Here is a 20,538-nt window from a genome sequence, read left to right as displayed (position 1 = left end):
ATAAGGTTTTACTATGCTGTTTTTGTTTTCCCCCTTTTTTTGAGGTTCTTGTGACCTTTTGGTGTAGTGACTGTTCCCCTCTCTTGCACATATTGATTACCACAACTGGAGATCCTCAGATCTTTCAGCTGGCTAGGAGGGTTTTGTTAAAACTGTCCAAGTTACTGGTTTTTATAATTTTATGTAGGTGGTTTAAAAATGCATTAGGAAGAAACACTAATGACGTAGCACCCATCATGATAAACATTTCAAAAAGCACTTCAATAGAAGACAGTCATGGGACTAAAAGTACGCATGTGTGATGACAGTCAGCTCTCCTGGACCAAACCACCTTCATGATACCATTGTGTTCTGTGTTTGCAATTCAAGCTTAATTACTTTTTTGTTCTGTTTGTTTCCATAGCTTTTTTTTTTTGTTGTGTTTTGTGCATTTTGAATAGCTTTATTCACATGGGTTTTTCATGCAGACTTCCCTTGGACAGTAAATCAAGTTGTTTATGCATGTGAACAACTGAGAATTAATGTTGGCTTGATAGAGTCATAATATGGTTTGTAATGTTGTTCTTCCCTGAGACCACTGGCTTGTCTGGTATGGAAAATTTATTTAGAACTTGAGCTATGTTTGAATAAAGTTAAAGTAATCCAATTTGTTTATAAATTAAAAGCAAAAGCCCACCCAGTCCTGAAAACCAGCATTTTGACAAATGGTACCAAGATGTTCTAATTGCAGTAGGCTAACAAATTGTCATCGCTGTGGGGGAGGCTTTGATTTAGCACTCGGGCCGTTGTTCTCACCTGACTGGCATTGCAAAGCTTCGCAGTGGCACAGAAGGTGGTTTGGTTGCAAAGGAAGGTGGCTCCTATGTAAGCACAGAAGCGTCAGCTGCTCGGTGCTGAGATGCGCTTTCAGGGGAGCGATAAAGTAGACGCAGAAGCCAAGCGTGATGGGAAGTTTGAGGCCAGCCTGTGTCCGCCAAGTCTTTCTCAGCACGATGCCTCTGCTCTGTAAAGCTGGTTCTAAGTGATGTATGATTCCAGGGATGCTCGCACTGATGCTCCTGTTGGTGTTTAGAAACAAGTGATGCCCGGTTTGCCCAGGACGACTGGTCACCAGACGGAACTGCTCTCAGGTCCTCTGGGAACTGCCGAGGGGTGTTCAGTACAATCTGAGTCTAAGTGAACGACACTCCTGTTGTTGGTATAACTCCATACATATATATCTATATATGCATATAGATATCTGCATATGTATATCTATAATATAGATATATATATTTAAACCCTGTTCATTCCATTAGTGCAAGTAACACTTGTTTCCTGTTGTTCTTATTTTGTTTGTCAACAGCGTGTTTAATCACTGGGCTAAACAACAGTGGAGGAAGGTGCAAGGGATCCACTCCTTACTAACCAGTGATAAAAGCCAGATATTGCAACTTAACCCATGAGTAGTTGTGCAGACAAGACTTTAAGAATGATGTGTAGAAAAAACACAGTGGCCAGGGGTGCTGAAGATACAGAACTGCAAATAGGCAGGAGGGCTTCAAAGGATGCCTCAGTTCAGAGAACTGGTTGCTCAGAGGTGAAAAGCAGCCTCCAATATTGAGTGCAGCCAGGTATATCAGAATTGAGAAGTATTTGTATGGAGACGTATGAAAACAAAGGATATGGAAATGCGTATTTACAAAGACACAGGGCTTGGCAGAAGTTTGAAGTTGTTTCCTGAGCTTGGTGTGTGGGACAGCAGCAGAGCTCAGATTCTGATCATTGGTACTTGTAAATAAACCTTTTGACTTTCCAGCTGAAGTAGTAAACTCGTTAACAGGAGTTTGATGGTTTTTATTATCGATCTGTATGAATCAGTCTCAACCTACACTTGGTCTGTTTTGCAAGTACCTTAAGACTATCACTAGGTTGTATGCGTGCGTGCGTGTGTGCATCCATCTTTTTTTGTATGTGTTACGTTGATTAGTAATCCATTAGCATTTTCAATAGGGCTTTAAGTCCAGTAGATTACGGGTAGTCAGTTGACGAAGATCTGGTTTACAAGAACTAATTAAATGTTTCATTGCGTTTTGTAAGTACATAGAATAATTTTATAAAATGTTTGTAGTTTATTAATGCCTAAAATATAATTTAAGGGCACTTTTCTGTGTCTGTGTGGGTGTGTCTGTATGTGATCAGTTTTTTTTTTTTTTGATGGTACCAGTTTACTAGCTAGCTTTACAATATGCCAAAAAGGATTGCTAACTTGTCCAATTCATGGCTCATCCCCCTCCCCTTACCCACCCAAGCTTTGTGTCCCAGTATACAGCGAATGAATAAAGAAGTTGGGGAAATGTTCTGTATCTTCAGTATCCTGGTCTTCCAGAGCCCTCTGGTTGGGGTGGGATCATCTTAACTGGTCATTTCACTTTACTGTCTAGTGCAGTTAACTAAATGGACTACACGAACCTCACTGGTTGGGGAAACAGAACGGGTTTTGCTGCTACGCAGTCTCACTTGTGCTGTTCAGTACCTGCTTAACGGTTGCCAGGTGGTTTGAAGGATACGACTGCCTAAGAGAAAGAGGGAAGACAGTTTTGTAATGACTGTTGAAGAACTATTTGCAGATGTCTCATCGTTCTAAAAGTTTGTATGCAGCCTCTAAAGATACTGAGTACCATTTGAAGCTTTGTTGAAAGAGGCAAAGCAGGGTCCCTATTTATTTTTATTTAAGAATACTGAAGATCCCTTCCCCCCCCCTGAAATTAGACTAACTGCATTTCTGAAGTGTTACGATGATTTAGGTATTGTTTAAAGTCAGCTCTTCTGTTTTCTAAACCAGTGAGGTTTGAGATGAAAGGATTGGCCAGAGTTTGTCTACCTCTGGGACAAAAACAAAACTAGAAAGTGCTAAGGAATGGATGCAGTTGCAAATACAACATTTTCCAAGTTTTCTTGTTTAAATTTTTTTAAGAGAAAATTAAACAATAACATGGCCAATTTATTACATAAAAAAGACTTGCTGTGTATAAATTATTCCTAAAGAAATTCCTGTGTTTATATTAAAATGAATCAGTAGATAAAAAAAAAAAATTCAAAATGTTTTTGTATATTCTGTTGTAAGAATTTATTCCTGTTATTGCGATATACTCGGGATTCTTTACATTATGAAAAGAAGAAACTTTGTCTATTTTGAATGGCTGAAGCTAAGGCTCCTTTAGTTTCTCTTACTCTGCTTTTTTCTAGTAGTTTCAGTACTACATGATTTAAGTTAAATAAAAGAATTCTGTATGCATTTGTCTCTTTCTGAATTTATTGTTCCTTATTGCAGAGCAAGTACAGCTTTAAAAAAAAAGTAGATCTGTTTTTCTTCTGCCCTTTTGGCTGCATTTGATTGAGCAACTCTGAAAAAAAATCTTTGTGGAGGTCAGTACTGCCATTATGTTGTGTTGAAATCTAAAATATTTTAATCCAATGACGCTGAGTTTGTGGGCCCTTTTTCAATGGGACTTTTGGGTCCTGCTTTGCAGTAGGTGGTTTCTTTCAATAAGGGAAGCATTTTTATTTATTTATTCGAAGGAAACCCTTTTATTTACCTCTACAGCAATCCATAGATGAGGCATTCATCCATCTAGCATGGGGTTATTGGTTTTCTGCAAAGAATGTTGGCAAAGATAGTGGCAAGGAAACTAGTGTTACATCTGACATTTCCAATTCCTCTGACTCTTGTTGTCGAAGTCTTGACTAGGGCATAGTGGTGGCCCAGAGCTTGTTTAGGCGTCTGAGCCCTTAGGTTGTCCTTGGCTGTTGACCTTTTTTACTGACATGACACTTGAGGAAACGAGCTTTTGTTTTCCTTAGAAAAATCCCAGATGCCCATATTAAGGTGCTGCTGTTTCATTCTGCTGACTGGTTTTGAAAATTAACTGCTAGCTTTATGTCATAATTGTCTGTTTTGGTACTAGCAAAATTACTAAGGAGAGCATGCATTGCCATTCTGTGTGTGTTACAGAGGACACTGCAAACCTCTGTCTTCTCCAGCATTAATAGTGCAGTGCTTCTGTATATAGCTGCGTCTGAGACATCGAGGAGCCTGGCTTGGCAGGGGAGAAGCGCAGAAGTGATCTGTCACTGTCTGATCCCGAGTTTTACAACTTGGGATCTCATTTGGTTCCTGTTTTGTAAGAAAGATGATGTGCCATAACGCATTCCACAGCACAGTGCTTCAATGATTGCCTTTCTTGGGACAAGTTAGCTTTTTGATTTTTGATGTATAAATCCCTGAATAGCCATGACCCATTGTACTGAAAGACTGTTGTCTTTGTTCTGTGCTTTGTGGAAGGACTACAGTGTTTTCCTTTGGGACAGATACTGAGAATTTGGGGTAAATGGTGTTTTGGGGCAATTTAAACCCAAATTACTAACAGCATTTCAGTGTCTGCCAGATTCTAGCTTTTTATTTGCTTTCTTTTTAAGTCACCCCAGCTCCATGATCTGTTTTTGATGTGAAAACCAGTGTTTACAGCAGGTCTCCAAGAGATACAGATATCTGAAGAAACGTTCAGATAACCGGACCCCTGTGTGTGTTTTGGTTTCGCCTGTATTTGAAGTTTTTATATGGGCACCTTCTATTAGATGAGATCAATGGGACATTAGATGATTAGATGATTAGATCAATTAGATGAGATAGCTCATCTAATAGAAGGTCCATTGAAGTCCCATTGAGCAGGGACTTAGGACCTCTGAGATCCAGTGCTGCATGTCCTTAGAGCTGCAAGCATGGATCTTGATTCAGTAAATCTGTAGTAATGTTTTTCTGCCCTTCCGAACTAGGATTGAGCGTCCCAAATGTTTCTTGTTTTCTCTAAAATTTTCAAAAAACAAACAAACAAACAAACAAAATTAAAAGATTTTAGAAAGCATGTAACAACTTTTAAGTCCACATTCACACACTTTCTTAAATCTGAAGCAACCTTATCATTGTTAGTAATACAAACTATGAATTGTTGTTGTTGTTTTCTCTTAAGCTTTTTACGCCAGAGTAGTTTGTTTTCTGTAAGGAGATTTCGCTAAAAGTAACTTGGAATATAAAAATCTTTTATGTAAGGGTTTTAAATAACAATTAGATTTGCTACTTTTAAGAGGTAAGGAATTGCATTCTAAGAAATACTCTTTTTTTTTTCCCTCTCATGATCCATCTTACTCTCTTTCTTCCCTGCACTGTTTTAACATTTCTAAGATAATTGTCTGTAATGCTTTTCCTAGAGAGTCTGCTGTTACCGATTTGGATAATGGAGGCACATGGATGAAAGCTGCTCTTCCATTGCCATAATACAGAGAAGCGTAATAGATGTAATCACAGATATACCTGAAATATTAAGAACAAAACAGAAACAGAAACCTGGATTAAGGAATGGTAAACTTTGATTAAATTTAAATATTCTTTAAGTAGCCAAACCATATCTGGTTTATGAAATTATTCAACACATTTGTTTAGTGAGTAAAGGAAATGCTGAAATAAAACAAGCTTGAGAAACAAATATTCCTTATCTGATGATTCAGTTTCTCAGACACTCACCCAGAAGGAACTTTCAAAATAAAAATAAAATCACAAGACATGCATTCTTTTCTAGGTTTCTGTGAGACAAGTCAGATGAGAAAGGTAACACAGCCCCACTGGAACTACAACCATGCCATTACAGTACACTAATTATTTTTTTTTGGTGTGGATCATAAAACCACACAGTAATGATGAGATTGTTTCTTTTCTTTTTTCTTCTTTCCCTTATCACCCTACTTTTTAGCTTGGAGACCCAAATCCTGAAAGCACAGGCCAAGATTAAAAATAACAATAATTTTGTGTTGTTTTGTTTTTCTTTTAAATGAAGAAATCTTAATAGAAAATTGCTTCAGTACTACTGCAACACATGATGAGATCACAGACAGTGTTCTAAAGGTACTTGTAATTGTTTTGTTCTTCGGTGTATGTATTTACATTTTGTATCCCTCCCAGTTGGGAAAGATAGATTAAAATCTGCTACTAGTCAGTATTGCTTTCAGACTCTCTAATAGCACAGGTTTACTGGAGTTGGTAATCACAGGGTGTGCTATGTTGAAACTTGTTTCTTTTGGAATTCATAAATCCATGGAAAAAAACATCTACTGACTGTAGTTTTTCACAAAGGCTTCTCTACACAGAATTTAAATTTATCCTAGTTTCATATTATGCCACTTGAAGACCTTGCTTCAAAGTGATTTTAGTTGGAGGAAAAGTTATTGCAAAGATTCTTCAAGGTTAACTGAGCTGGCTGAATTACTTCTGCTTTTACTCTGAGACCCCGATATGCAATGTTTACCTTCCCGCATCTCTGGAAAAGATTATATCAATCCCTTCCACTGAAATGTTTTTCCAGAGAGTCTTCATATTAATTGTAGATTCAATCTTTTCCGGACCATCTAGCATGCAACAGCCACCTTCTGGGTGAAAACCACAAGCATCCATCTCTTTGTAGCCTTTGTTCTTCCCACACTGCTCAAGGATGATGATTGCTTTGGCGGATGAAGCCAGCCCAACATGAACAGTAAGCTGTTTTTTCCCACCGGAGTGAATAACAGGAAATTAAAAATGAGACCTGTTTTTTAAAAACATGTAATGTAATAGTGCCAAGCATTATGTGAAATACTAGCTGCGAGGTAGGGAGTCTTGCTGTAGCTCATGCCTAAAGAAAACTTTGATAAGAGATTATAAATGAGAACAAAATTGTGCTCTGGTTTGTTTTTTTGTTGTGTCTAGTCAACTGGGGACTTCAATGCTTCAGTACTTTTTTTTTTTTTTTGCACCATGCAATTTATGGATGATATGGTGGATATTTTTTACTTTGTTCTGCATGCAGTTCTGCTGTTTAAATGGCACAGAGTTTAAACAGCATGCTAATTATTGTGTGCTCCAAAGTTCAGTTTGAAACCTTTATCACTGTTTTAATAGTCACTATCCAGAGTTGTCTGATGCATGTTGTGCAATAATCTTTTAGAAATCTTTTTAAAGATCCACTGAAAATAGTATTATCCAGAAATTAAGAGAAAGATTGCCCAACCTTGTAACTAACTACTCACTAGTGGCTGAAGAGTTGTCCAAATCTTGAGGACTTGCTCCTTTGCTTTTTGGTAAACCACTGGCAGTTCCATGATATGGAGATCTATGGTTTTACCAAGGCCTCTCTTGGACAGCTCCTATAAATACAAAAAAATAAATCAAACAGAAAAAACATGATGGATGTTGGGGATGTAAGAACATTGGATTTCTCACTGTGATAAAAGAAATTGGGCTGCTCAAACTGAGAAAACATATGGAAGAGCATTGTAATGCATTGTTTCCTAGCCCCATTGTTTCCTAATGTCACATCTGTGTTGAGCCACTGTTGTATTTTCCAAAGGGATGCTCAGTGTCCAGTGGGTGGTTTGTGTAATTCTTACTGCTTAGGGACCGGTCCATGGGGAACCATGAAATGCAGGATTTCTCAGAAAAGATCCACGCTGAAAGTATCTATTATGCTTTGATACAGTTAAGAGCTGTTCCTCGTGAAGACCTAGTAGATAAACCTGCGCTTCTGGAGACACAAATGAGGGAGAATTCACATGAGAGAATTCACATTCAGCTGGCTTGAAATGCTTCAGGTAACGTCTGCTGTACTGTCAGTACGAGGTCACATTTAGAAAGGGTTTAATTGCGTTTTGGTCTAGAATATGTTTCCCTGGTAAAAGAAGGAAATGTTATTTATTGCGATGTTATCTCTCTGTCATTTAGTTGCAGTTCTGCATAGGATCCTTTCCCAAAGGAAACAAAAATTGTGCTCAGGTTTGAGGTGAAAGAAACAAAGGCATCCTTGAAATCAGCAGGTTGGCCAGATGGTTGGAAGATGTCCTGGAGAATAGTCAGGGATGAATGGCATGTGGAAACAACTTGAAATTGTTTTCTCAGTGGAACAAGGCATAGGACTCTAACTAGAAGGTAGAATACTTGCAGTGGCAGGATGCAGAAAGAATGCGTCTGAGGCAGAAAGTGGTCCCAGAGAAGGAAAATGGTGGTTGAAAATTCCTGTTGCATCCTAGTAGACCGCTTCCAAAGGAGGGTACAGATTTTCTGAGCTTCTAAGGAGGACGTAGGCAGGAAGGCAGTAGCAGCAGTATCTGATTAGACCGAGAAATTTGTAACTTTTTTGTCCATGTCATTGTTTCCTCAAGCTTCCCTTTCTTACTAGGGATACTTGTGCGGATGGGGCCCACAGTTCTAAGCTGTGTTAACTGGGAAGTTTGCCCTTCAACGCTGACTTCCTATATAAACTGTTCCAATTTTCTTGTCAGCGGAAACATTGATTAGCTGTGCTCAATAAACTATTTGACACAAGCAAGGAAACAATGCCTGCAGGGAAGTAAACACATCTAGAGAACACTGCCAGCCTTTTTTCCTCTGGGCGCTGACAGTCTTTGAGAGGCCATTGCATCATCTTGCTTAAGAATGCTGTACTGTGTCTTAGCTTCCAAAAAAGAAAACCCCAGCTGGTTCACAATTAGCATTTTATTTTCTCAAACATCTTTAATTTTAACATTTAATGAGATTCTTCCTTTTTAACTGTAAGGCTTAAAGTACTTGACTATCCATAACTTCGGTACAGAATTTGGAGATGAGAGGAGTTGTTAGGCTATTCTCCTCTTGCGCTGTCTGGACTGACATTCTGTTGTCACCATTTGTGACAGGAAAAACGCAGGAATACTTTTTGTGCAGAACAAAATCAGAAGCTGGCCAGTAGCCCAGAGCTGGGAATTTGTGTCAAAGACAGATAGTTTGCTTCATCCCACGAAATTCCAGCATGTTGTCAATAATGTATACTACTCTGTTGTCTAGGAATCCTAACCACGGGCTTGCACACCATTACACCAGATGTTGTGCAAACGAAACAACAAAAATGGCGAAGGCTAAGACAAGGAACAACATGAATATTTTTTGCATTTAAGGTGAGAGGCTGAAGATGGTTAGAAAAGAAGACTGGATCTGGAAACTAAAGAGCTCACAGTGGTGAATTAATTCAGTGAACGAGTGTGTCTGTTGTAACTGAAACAGAAGAGGAAATGTTGAGGGATGACACAAGTTTTGGAGGACATTTTTGTGTGGGAAAAGTGGTTGAAAAGAAAGCGTAAAGGTTTGTTGTTGTTGTTGTTGGAATTTTTTTCTAAAAGGGAAATGGAATCCAGCATTATCAGCTGACAACCTGGAGTGATGGTGAGTTGTGATCATAGCCCCAATTCAGAGGAGCTCTGGCCCACATCCCTGTGTACCCCTCTCCAAACAGAGGTGATTTGCACAGAACAGTTGAGCTCAGAAGCAGTGGTTGTGTGTCACGCTGGGTGTTACAAGCAACCTAAACTTTTAGAAAACTCCAGGAAATTTCAGAGCTTGCTTGAGTTTCCACTGATTTGGGTTGCCTGGAAGTCGGGGGGTGGAGGGTTATGTTGTGTGTGTTAATTTTGTGAACACTATTCGAAAAGGCATGTGTTGGTGCAGAAAGAAAAACACAAATATCTGTTGACCCAGTCAGTCTGCAATCATGTTGCAAAGGTTTTTTTTGGTTGCAGGTTTAGTTTGTGTTTTGTTTTGTTTTGTTTTACTCCTGTAGATACCTCTTTAAAGCTTCAGGGATGTAAGAAAGTTCCAGAACAGCAATGGAGGAGCTGAATAGCAATGTCTTAGTTTCACAGATGATGAAACTAAAGCAGAGAGGGAGCGAGAGAGATTAAATGACAAATTTCCAAAGACCACATGGCCAGTGGCAGGATGAAAAACTGCGCTCAGAGATCTGATCCTCATCTCCTGATAGCAAACATAGTTCCCAGAAGCAGTTGGAAATGTGACCTGTTCTTTGCACTAACAGTTTAATTGCTGTGAATGTTGTCACTCAACTTGCATTTGTGCCCTATTAACTGGGGACTTCGACCTTGGTGGTAGATTGTCCTGCTAGGCTATTTTAGCTGCCAAGTACCAGACAGGAGTTTCTGGAGGACACACAGAAACAGGGACAGATCAAGGGGTACCAGGTGGGACCACCAGGCTGTAACACAGAATAAACAGTTCAGGGAATCTGAGATTCCAAGGGTCCCATGTGGTGCTGAAGAGCACATCATAATATCTCAGTGCGGTCTGTCTGCAAAAGTGGAGTAAATGCTTGGTGGTATTTTCCTCTAGGGAGACTGCTCTGTGCTTCAAGAGTTAAAAGTGCTGCTGGTGGATATTTCATGCATATTTTAGGAGGGTATTTCAGGTGAATGGACTTATGAGAACCATGAAAAACTTAGTGAGACAGGTTTCTGGAAGAGAAGCTGTGCTTCTAGTGCTAGACAACCATGTTGGGCCATGTGACAGCGTCTATAAAAGCTCTGAAGCTTTTCTCAATGACCCTGAATTGACAGGTTCACCTGTACTTTCAGATCCTTTTGATTCTCCTTTTCCCTAAACACTCAAGAGGGGCACTTGCTAAGGAATGAGAGAGCTCTATAGATGTGATGCTGATGGATGCCCTCTGTGCAAGGCTTCCTGTGCTGCGAAGAGAACTTGGGTTAATGCAAACATAGCAGGGTACGCCTCGCATGCTTTGAATATTTTATTTCCATGTTACAAAAGAGGCAAGGTACATAGCATCAATAAGAACTCCAAGAACTCAGAACAAATGCTCTTTCTAAACCAGTAGAAACGGAGATTGGTAAAGTCTTATTAACACTTATCATCTGGTTCTTGGAGATATCAGAAAATGGAAATTGGCTTTTCCACCAAATCTGAGGTAGTAAATAGTCAATTTTTAAGAGAAACAACATAGCACAACTATTTTTTGGAGTGCCCAGTGAAGGGGCGTGGAAGGAATGCAACTATTGGAATGGCCGTGTGCTCACTGGGTCAGTCTCTGATCCATCCTACAGCAAGAAAAGAGCTTCCGGAAAATCGCTGATCCCATCAGCAAGGTGGAGAGTGAAAAAGCATCTTACAATGGAGCTGGCAACAGTGATTTTAAGGAAGAATATGAGTGTAAGAGTGAGTGTTTCTCACAAAAGTGAAGCCATTGTTCTTTGGCAAAGGCTCCATTCTTAAAGGCATGAAGGGTAAGGCTGTACTTTGAGAGTTAGGATTCTAGGGCTCCCAATACACGTACTTCTACAGGAGTTGAGGTGCTTTTAGTGTAAGGACCTGCCTGGGATATGAAGTCTTAAGACAACAGATATCAGTGTTGCAACATCACCGAGACTACAGTGGTATCCTGGCTTTCGATAAGTGTCAATTCATTTTGAGCTACTAATTAGGATAGTTCTGGATAATGCTACACAACCATTAAGCCTGCATAATCCCATTCAGTAGCTCTGGCCTGACTGCTCAGAGCTTCCTTGATGACGAGTATGAGTGTACTCTTGCTTAATTCTCAGAAAAGAGACTCAGCAGGAGGGCTTTATGTCACTTCAGTGATCCGTGCAGGATCCACAAGCCAAGTCTACATTTTGCTATCTTTAATATCTGTGCATGAGCTTCCTGAAGACCATTGGACTACTCATGTGAACAAGCCCAACGAACAATACCATGAGATTGCTATTTAGTATGGAAAAGCCTATCAAAATTCAAAGTACTTCCAGACTTGCAGCAAATTTCCCTGAATTGTCTGGATTAACTACCTTTGCCAGGGAATAGGAAACCAAAGCAGCATGACCAGCATGAATAAAAATTAATTCCACACAGAGGGTGTCACACCAGAGGGAAATGGATTCGTTATCCTCCATACACAAGGACTGACATCTGTTTCATTATGGAATGCTGTAGTCCATGTTATATAACTTCCTGGCATAGCAAGTGCATGGCATTGTTACAGAAAACTCATCTCATCAGTGCGTTTTGGCTTTAGGCTGTTTTGCTTGCAGATAAAGAACATGTTTTATTTTCAATGAGAAGCGGATGATATTGCGTCCAAAATTAGAACCAATAGGAATCAGGAGATAATGAGTACAAACATTGTCAACTGACAAATATTTGTGGTTTAGGGCACATGTCAAGTTGAAGTTGAGATAATTTATGGGTCTCGTGTGATGGCTGGGGTGTGGAAAGGTATAACAGAAGTATTTTTGTTTCTTGTTAGCCCACAGGGATAACATCCCTCATGACTTTGAGTGGATAATAGATCTATTCTTCCAAACACCAAGTTCTACTCAGTGTTCCTATCCCAGCAAAGCTAGAATAGAAAATCTGTATGGGTTGGTGGAGTTGCTATAGCTTTGCTCTTTGGAAAAAGTTACTAGTTCCTTGTTTTTTCATCATTTTGGCTTGACTGCACTTCACTTTGAAGACAGATCCTCAGTAGTTGTCACCAAAAATTGTAATACAGTCATAGTCCTGTAGGGTCATTATCTTTCTGTCACCACTAGTACTTTCTTATAGCTGCCTTTTTCATTCCAGTCTCCTGATGAATTTAAATATTTACAGCCTTATTTCAGTTCCCCTAATAGACCATACGCCCCTCAGGCTACGCTTGTATGAGAAGGAATTCACCTTAGACGTGATAAAATGCATTGTGGTATGGAATGGCCTGTTTACAGAAGAGAGAGATAAACTGTGGCATTAGTTGCAGATAAGGCACCATTCCCAAGGGAAAAAAAAGTCCTAAATGTTTTAAATAATATTTTGGAAAAAAAAATCTTCCAAATGATTTTAACTTAATTATTCTCTTCCCTCCATGTTGGGGGGTCTTTTCTAAGAGGCACAATTCTATTTAATAAGACATGAGAAGTAAGTTTCTAGAAGGGAATAGAAAGGCTTGAAACAGTTTATGGTTGGATCGCCACAAAATATTGGATCACCTCCCTCCCTTTCTTGTTATGCTTACCTTCACTGCTTCCCAGCTAGAATTAACCAGGTGTTGTCTAAAGGGACCAAAACCTGGGAAGGAAAAAAGATGCTTTTAACCCATGTTTGCACTGCAAGTTTAGATTCAATGTGACATGTAGGTGACATTAGGTGACATGTATGCACCCACATTTTGTTCTTTGTTATAATATTTTTGTTTATGGAGGTTGCCATTTGCTTAAGATAGTATTTTTTCCCTTTATAACATTTACAGGAATAGCATTTTTATTTTTATATGTGCTGACATAAGAGCTAATCCCACAATCTTAATTCATGTCAAGGCTTCCTTATGCGATGTCCTTAACTGAAGTTGGGAGATGTACTGGAGCCAGTGGGACGGTTCATGTAAGTGATGATTTGGGTGATGATGATATCATCTGCTGCAGAAATACCACTCCTAAATGAACTGGTGTCAAATACTCCCAGGTCACTGTCAACATACTATTCTTATTGTTAAGGCTCGTGAAGATGAAGGCATGCATGTTTGAAAGAGTAAAATTGGATTTTATTTGTAATTTTTTTTTTTAATCCCAGGTAACAGAAAATTAAGTTTTCCATCAGGGAAAATGTGCTTTTTGTGGTACTGGACAAAATCTTTCATCACTTGTTCTCCACAGGAAAAGAAAGGGGGAAAGGGAAAAGGACTCTTTGAATCCAAAGTACTAGATTTAATTTTACAAGATTCTTGAATAAAAAGAAAAAAAAAATCATTTTGACCTAGATGGGCATTTTATCATTAAAGAGTTTGATGGAATACTCCCACAATCTTTATTAATCTCAATTACTGTTCTCAGTCCATTGTGTTGGCAAGTCTTTGATACTGGGTGGCAGGAAAACTGTTTTGTGAGATGGTTTTAATGCTTCACTTTTTAAATATTTAAAAATCTACAAATGGACAAATAAGTACTTACAGCATATGATTGCTGTTTTGCATGTTGAAAGTTACTTGTACATGGAAACAATTAAGCCTAAATGTAGATTTATGACAGCTTTAATAATTAATGGTAGATTTTAAGCATTTCTTAATTTGTTGATACTTATTTCGTAACTGCTCACTATTTTCTCTTTAATATTATGAAAAGCCTGATGGTGCTAATACTTTTGCCAATGATTTCCTCAGGCTTAAGTTTGTACTAGGGGGAGGAGAGGGAATAGGGGAAATAGCATGCATTTCACATTCACAGGGAACAAAAAATATCTGACTAGTCCCACTCCACTTTCAGAGGGAAATTAGGGGGACACTCACTTCATTCTGAAGCTGTTGTGCATGCTTGTGTACCTGTGTGCGTGTGGAACAGTAGAATTGTAATACAGTTATTAAATAGCTCACAAATCCATGCATCTCAGCCGTGGCCTTAAGAAACCGCCATTTGGGATAAAATTGTTCTACAAAAAGAAATGAGTAAATGTAGGAGAGTTGTACAGTACTGACATACCTGCAACAACTTCAAGAGCTAACTGGCTCAATATTATTAGGCACTATATAACAAACTGGGCTCGGTGCCAGCAGGTTTATATTATGAGCAGGTGAAAATGTGACAGAGGCATGCTGTGATAATCTCTGTAATAGCTTAAAGATGCACCTGTGTCTCTAATGGGACACACTAGTCTGAAACCATTTGAATGAGTATAATTTCTGCACCTAAATGGCTATGTAAGGAGAGGAAGAAAATATAAGGTGCTAAAGAAGTGTGCCCATCAAAGTTATATGCTATAAATATCATAGGAGAGAGCCAGGTTGGCAGCCTTTTAAGAGGTTAGCAAATACCTCTTGCTCTCTTCTGTACTCCCATTCATTTCAACTGCAGTTGTTTGGAGCAAGCCAAACTAGTTCTGCTCATCTTGGAGCCATTAAAAAAAAAAAAAAGTGTTTAATTGAAAACAGCAAGATGCAGATCTCTTTGATGTAGCTTCAACCTCATTCCTACGTCCTCAGATGACCCACACTGGAAAATTATCCAGCAACTCACATGTCAAGATATGTGTAATGATTGCCTTTAAATGAGCCAGTGGCAATGAGAAGAATAGTGAGCAGCAGCATTCCTTAAGAGCTTTAACCTTTTAAAAAACTCAGAAGTCTCTAGCTGGTGTTTCTGTCACTGTAATTCAGCAGCAGCCATAGCCAGCAAGAGAAAGAGAAATTCTGTCCCTTGTGCTGCACGTTCAGGCATGTTCTTTTGATATATTTAATTTAATGGTCTAGTTTAGTGGTGATGAGGCAGCATCTCCTGTTTAAATTTCCCTTACCTTGCCATGAATCTGAGACCCTGAAACTTGCCATGTGTTGCTCTAATTCTGGACGCTATGTGACATTGTGATGCAACCTGGTTTTGTTGCTTTAGAGCTCCTTTTGGGTAAGCTTTATCTAATGCTAGCCTGCACTGCCTTGAGCTACATGGTTTGGATCAGAGAGAATGTCAACAAAAATTAAAACACAGAGAGAATGAACAACAAACCAAACTGGATGGCAGTGAAGAGGGCATACTGCAGCCTGTTTCTTCTGACATATATCTGTTTTTCTTAAGAAGGCACCGTAGTAAGTTATTTTCCATGTGTAATTGTTAGTATGACCATTTGCTACTGTTTTTCCCTCCAGGGAACTGTTTATGACAGAGATCAAGTGTGTGAGCATACTATCTCTAGCTAAAAGAAGAAAATAAAAAATCTTACCAGTTACAACCACAGTGGATTTCGAATCCATGCTCCAAAAGGTGAAATCTTGTTGTCTCTCACTTCCAAACAACGGTATCACAATTCATGCATCTGTGGCAGACTTCCTCACTTGGGGCATTTATTTTTTGATTCAAGCTGTTCAGAAGCACGCACGTTTCTATGGGATGAAGAAAAAGGTTTCATAAAGCTGAAACATGTTAGGATTCACCTTACATGGATAGTTTGTGATCTATGTAACTTTCAAAACAAATAGTTACGTTTCATTATTAGAGATAGAAGCCTGGCTGATTGGGACTGCACCAAATGTCGTTTCCTGTTACCAGGCAAGCAACAGCAGTATTTGGGGAAGAACAAAGAAGTCTTAAAGAAACTTTTTGAAAAATATCCTGCAATATCAGAAACTTGTTTATATACAAGTATGCAAAAGTAATTAAATCATTTTTATCGTATGTCTGTGAATACTGTGTTTTCAGCACAGCTGTAATTCACTTTAATTGTGAACAATTCATTAGCTACAAACATTTATCTGTCCATTTCCACTGTCTTTGTGCCTCTTTCTTACCACCTATAAATACAGAGAGGCAACTCTTATGTTTTTCCTCCTAGCACTTACCTAATTTACTAGTCTTGAGCTTTATCTTATGCCTTTTATTAAATAATTCAAGCACCTAACACTTTTAAAAATAAACAGGAAAATATTCATTTGCTGAAGCAAAACATTTACTTGGTAATAACATCCCATGGACAATATATTACAAAATTTCTCTTCAACATAAAAGGTCAAAGGAACACTAGAAGGTGGGTTATAACTTGTTGAAACTGGGGAGCTTAATTGTCTGTCTTCATTAACTGAAGTGCAAGAACCAATAGGGGGCCTGAAATCAAAACATATGCACATTGTCACTGCCCAAAACAAAAGCATATGAAAGTCCTCTCGGGAATTATAACTATGTGGGCAGAGGGTTTTGCTGGGTCTTGTTTTGAGTAGGAAGTGTATGCGTGTGTGTGAGAGAGAGAGGAGAAATAAACTAAGAATAGAAAGCCACTATATAGTCTCAAGAGAGATGGTAATTATGAGACCTTAAGAAAAAAATGCCTGAAGAAATCTCTTGGATTGGGTGGTGGCTGAGCAAAGTTTGGAGCTATGAGCTGCTTCTGTCATCTGAATCCTCCTGCGCTGAGAGAGAGAAATTTGTGGATTCTTTTAAATAAAATGACCCTGATTATACCGCCCATGTCTCTTCCTGACTAACACAACTTGCAAAACTCACTTTTGCTAGCCACTGAGGCTGAAGGAGCAGCTAATACAGTATATGTGAAGAACTCTGCAGTTTTAAATAATGCCAAATTTGATGCAACCTTCAGTGAATTGCACCTACAATGCTGTAGCCTTTCATTCCCCTAGGTCAATTAAGATTTTTACCAATTATTTTCAGTGTTACTGGTTACTAAAACTTCTCCTGTGATACTGAACAGGACAATAATATACCAGTCCTCACAGTTATTTCAGACGTACTTTCTTTTTAAATAGATATCGGTAAATTAAAAAATAATAATAATCTAAGTTTACCTTGTATAGGGAGGTCTAATGAACAAAGCATATGCAAGGAATAAAACAGGATTTAAGACCTACAGTTGCTTAATTAATTTCCTACACAAGAAATTATGAATGCATTCTGTTTGTGACATTATAGCAGCTTTATAGACATATGGAGGGTATTGGTTGAATGCTGGGAAACACAAGGCATTTTATTAGATGTTCTTGCATGGTATAGATATGTCTGTTAGATCCATAGACTCTGAAATAATTGAAATCAAAGCTACTCTTTAAATTTTTGAGAAACTACGAGTGTAGCTTTACTATTAGCACTCACACACATATATGTATTCATAACATACGGATACTTGAGGTTGGTGCAAATTTTTCTCCCTCTTTTACAATTAAGAAACTGAGCCCTGGCTATTCGAAGGCAAATCACAAACACAGCTGACTCAGCCATAACTAACACTGGTTGTTTTTCCTCCTGCTGTATACAAACGTGATTGGCATAGCACTCATTTTGGGGCAAAAAGAAATGGACACAACTCAACCACGAAAGCCAACGTTATTGCTTTGAACACTTTACCGTACAGTTGCCTGATACATTTAAAAAGGTTTTGAGCTGCTAAGAGGAAAAGGTATTTTCTGTAAACGCACTCTCACCACATTGCAGAAGTACCAGAATACTGCTCAAATAGCTCTTTAGTGGTGAAGGTAACAAGAACTGAATACGGCCCTTCATTTAGAAACAGCTCTTCAAATTTTATCCCTTTTATTATTACTTACATATAGATTTTTTATTTCTTGCTATTGGCAAGAACGAACCAACATGTTAAACTGTTAAGTGGAAGTCTTTAATATATTCCAAATTTATCTCAGCCGTCCAACGTTTAACGAGAGGAGGGAGAAATCAAGCTGTTACGCTATTTAACACTAAACTATAATGGGACTTTAAGTAGAAATTTCAGCATCTAGCACTTTACATTTCTTTTGCATTCAATAAAAATAAATGATCCTCAGGGAAGACCAAAGATGGCATACTGGTAGGTGGAATATAACGTCACAAAAAGAGAAGAGATAAACATTTTGGTGTAAAGTTTGCTATTTCCTATAGACCATTGGTCTATATGATGATGAAACCTCTGGGCTGAGAACAACGTGCATGATACTCGGGGAATGCTGGAAGGTGCAAAGCTTCAGGTGATCACAAGAATGTGAAGAAACTCACTGATGTGCTGTGAGGTGGTTGTGTGACATTGGCTTCTCTGAGAGTGCCTGTGCATGTGCTGAAATTGTGTTGCCCTATTGTGGAGAGAAAAATTGCTTTGCCTTGTTGAGGAAAGAAAATACAAGTCTTTGTCACCATGTTTTTAAAAATATTTGAAGGGAAGATCAACCCTGTGGAGTTTTCTTTTAAATGCTGACAGGGAGCAGAGCGTGTAGCAGCAATGAGAGGCACTTAAAGCACCTTCCTGAAGTGTTGTGTCCGATGGACTGAAACCAGTGGTGTTCCCCAACAGTAAGCCCAAAAGAAAGCATGCTTGTTTCTACGCAAATGTACTATTATTTCCATGTACTTCCCCCCCACACACACTATTTTTTACTTTGATACCTGTGCTAGCTATTTTAGAAATAATTAAGCAATCAGACAATCTCGGTAGGAAGGCTCCCAGGAGTCAACACCTGCATTCTGTTTTCTAATTTTGACAACTGTGCATTCTTTTTCATATTCCTACCTCTACTTTAGTTCTTAATATCGAGCAGCAGGTGAGATTTTTCAAAAGCCCCTTTCACATGACTGAAGATCACTGCGGTACACGCTTGAACAATGCCATAAAAAACATCATTTTTGCACCTCATTATTCCCAGCGCTTAACGAACCCGGCATTAGCCCTATCGTTTGTCATCCTGGACCTTTTAAGTGAAGAATTTAGAACTCTTATTCAGCATTTTTTAACGCTGAAGTGCGATGCTTGCCTGGTGCTTGCACTGGGGGGAGGACAGGAGCTGCTCCTTAGCCCACCACCACCTTGCCCTGCGTTTGGAGCCACCTTCTCACCCTTTTTAGCCTTCCCTCCTAGAGAAGCGGCGCCAGGGTTAGGCTTTATCACAACCTCCGCTCTTTGTTCCCCTCCGGCCACCTCTCGCCTCAGCCCGGCCGCAGACCCTCGCGTCCCGCCCTCAGCGCCTCGCCGCCATCCCCCCGCGGGCCGGGGCCGGGGGCGGGCCGGGCAGCCGGAGCCCGCCTCCGAGGCACTGATGGAGGCCGAGGGAGGAGGCCGAGCAGCCGCTGGTAAGAGGGGAGGGAGAGAGCGCTCGCCCGCGGCTTCGCCTCCTTCCCCCGCCGGCCCCTCGTCCCGTCTCTCCCCTCATGTCCCCCCCGGGCCGGCTGCTCACCCGCCGGGCGCCTCCTCCTCCTCCTCCTCCCGTGAGGGGCCGCCGGGCGCCCCCCGCCGCCGCGAAATGGCGGCGTCTCCTCAGCGCCCGCCTCGGGGCGCTGCCGAAGCGGGCAACGTGCCGCCCCGGCCCCGTCACCGACACCTCAGTGCCCTCCTCGCCCTCGGGCACGGCCGGGGGAGCTCCTCGTGGCCGTGTTCCCAACCCGCAGTTTTCCACAGGGCGGCCGAGGTGAGGAGGTGCCCCCGGGGTGGTCCCGTCCGACGCCCTCCTCAAAGCGGGTCTAACAGAGCAAGTCCCTGAAGTTTTTCTTTTTCTCCCTTTCCCAAGCGCACAAGGAGCTTCTCCAGTTTTTTTTAGGGTAGCCCAAACTCGCCTTGAAGCAGAGAGGAGCTGGCCCCACAATTTCTGTCAGCTTTGGTTCAGCGGGTGGTGCTGGTAAAATGGCGCAGCTTGTGTGCGTGTGGAGGCACAGGTGCATTGGCCTGTGACCTTAATGGTGAGGTACTGGAGAACTAATAAAGAGCAGAGGCAGTGCTGTGTAAACATACTTCTACATCTGTGAGGCCAAATTGCAGAGGAGATGTTAAAGTGTTTACTCAGACTGAGTTACAACACGGTTTCGGGGACGAAAGGAGCAGTAAACACATTGTGTCTTGACCACCAAGAAATAACTTGCTGCATTATTTTGGTGTAGAGAGGAGGTATAAAAGGCTTTCTACATTGCCCTTGGTTACTTAAGAAAGGGTATTCAGTAAATACTGTCTTTGTTGATCGTGAGATGATTGTAGAACAAAAAAATACATGGTTTCTAATGATTAATTCTGGGGGGAGAGAAAAACCATCTGCTTTCAGCACAAGTTAATCTACTGGTGGTTTTGGCCATAGCTAAAGAGCTTCTCTGCCCCGTGTGGGCCAACAGAGAACTTGCAAGTCGTTATGAGGTGGAACATGGCTTTGACATGAGTAGACACTGAGTTCCCAAAAGACAATGCTCCTGGTGCTTGGTATGGGAGCT

At 40.1% G+C, this 20,538-nt stretch overlaps 2 protein-coding genes across 5 annotated transcripts in view; one reads left to right on the top strand and one right to left on the bottom strand.

Annotated features, from left to right (window-relative positions):
* Window positions 1–921: 921 nt before the first annotated feature.
* PGPEP1L (pyroglutamyl-peptidase I like) lies at window positions 922–19,656 on the bottom strand. Of its 4 annotated transcripts, none has more exons than XM_084293338.1 (7): window positions 19,521–19,656; window positions 15,581–15,740; window positions 12,891–12,943; window positions 7,096–7,212; window positions 6,339–6,568; window positions 5,263–5,350; window positions 922–2,555 (listed from the first exon to the last, which is right to left on the bottom strand). In XM_084293338.1, exons 2-7 carry the CDS (start codon window positions 15,609–15,611, stop codon window positions 2,520–2,522), a joined length of 555 nt encoding a protein of 184 aa, XP_084149464.1. In that variant the 5' UTR covers window positions 15,612–15,740; window positions 19,521–19,656; the 3' UTR covers window positions 922–2,519. The 4 variants fall into 4 exon arrangements, 2 of the variants coding, with proteins under 2 accessions (XP_084149464.1, XP_084149463.1); XR_014618751.1 differs by having other exon boundaries at window positions 1,028–1,058; window positions 3,579–5,350; XR_014618752.1 differs by having other exon boundaries at window positions 2,546–2,555; window positions 3,579–5,350.
* Window positions 19,383–20,538, top strand: part of LOC311213379 (protein FAM169B-like) — a gene marked incomplete at both ends in the record, with an annotated part of 38,562 nt that continues 37,406 nt past the window's right edge. The window contains 1 exon segment of the mRNA XM_084293336.1: window positions 19,383–19,416. Within this exon segment, the coding sequence (XP_084149462.1) occupies window positions 19,383–19,416 (34 nt within the window).

The sequence above is a fragment of the Netta rufina genome (genome assembly GCF_964035555.1).
Source record: "Netta rufina genome assembly, chromosome: 11".
Lineage (NCBI taxonomy): Eukaryota > Metazoa > Chordata > Aves > Anseriformes > Anatidae > Netta > Netta rufina.
The sequence above is the reverse complement of the archived record's forward strand: the minus strand, read 5'-3'. Positions and strand labels throughout refer to the sequence as shown.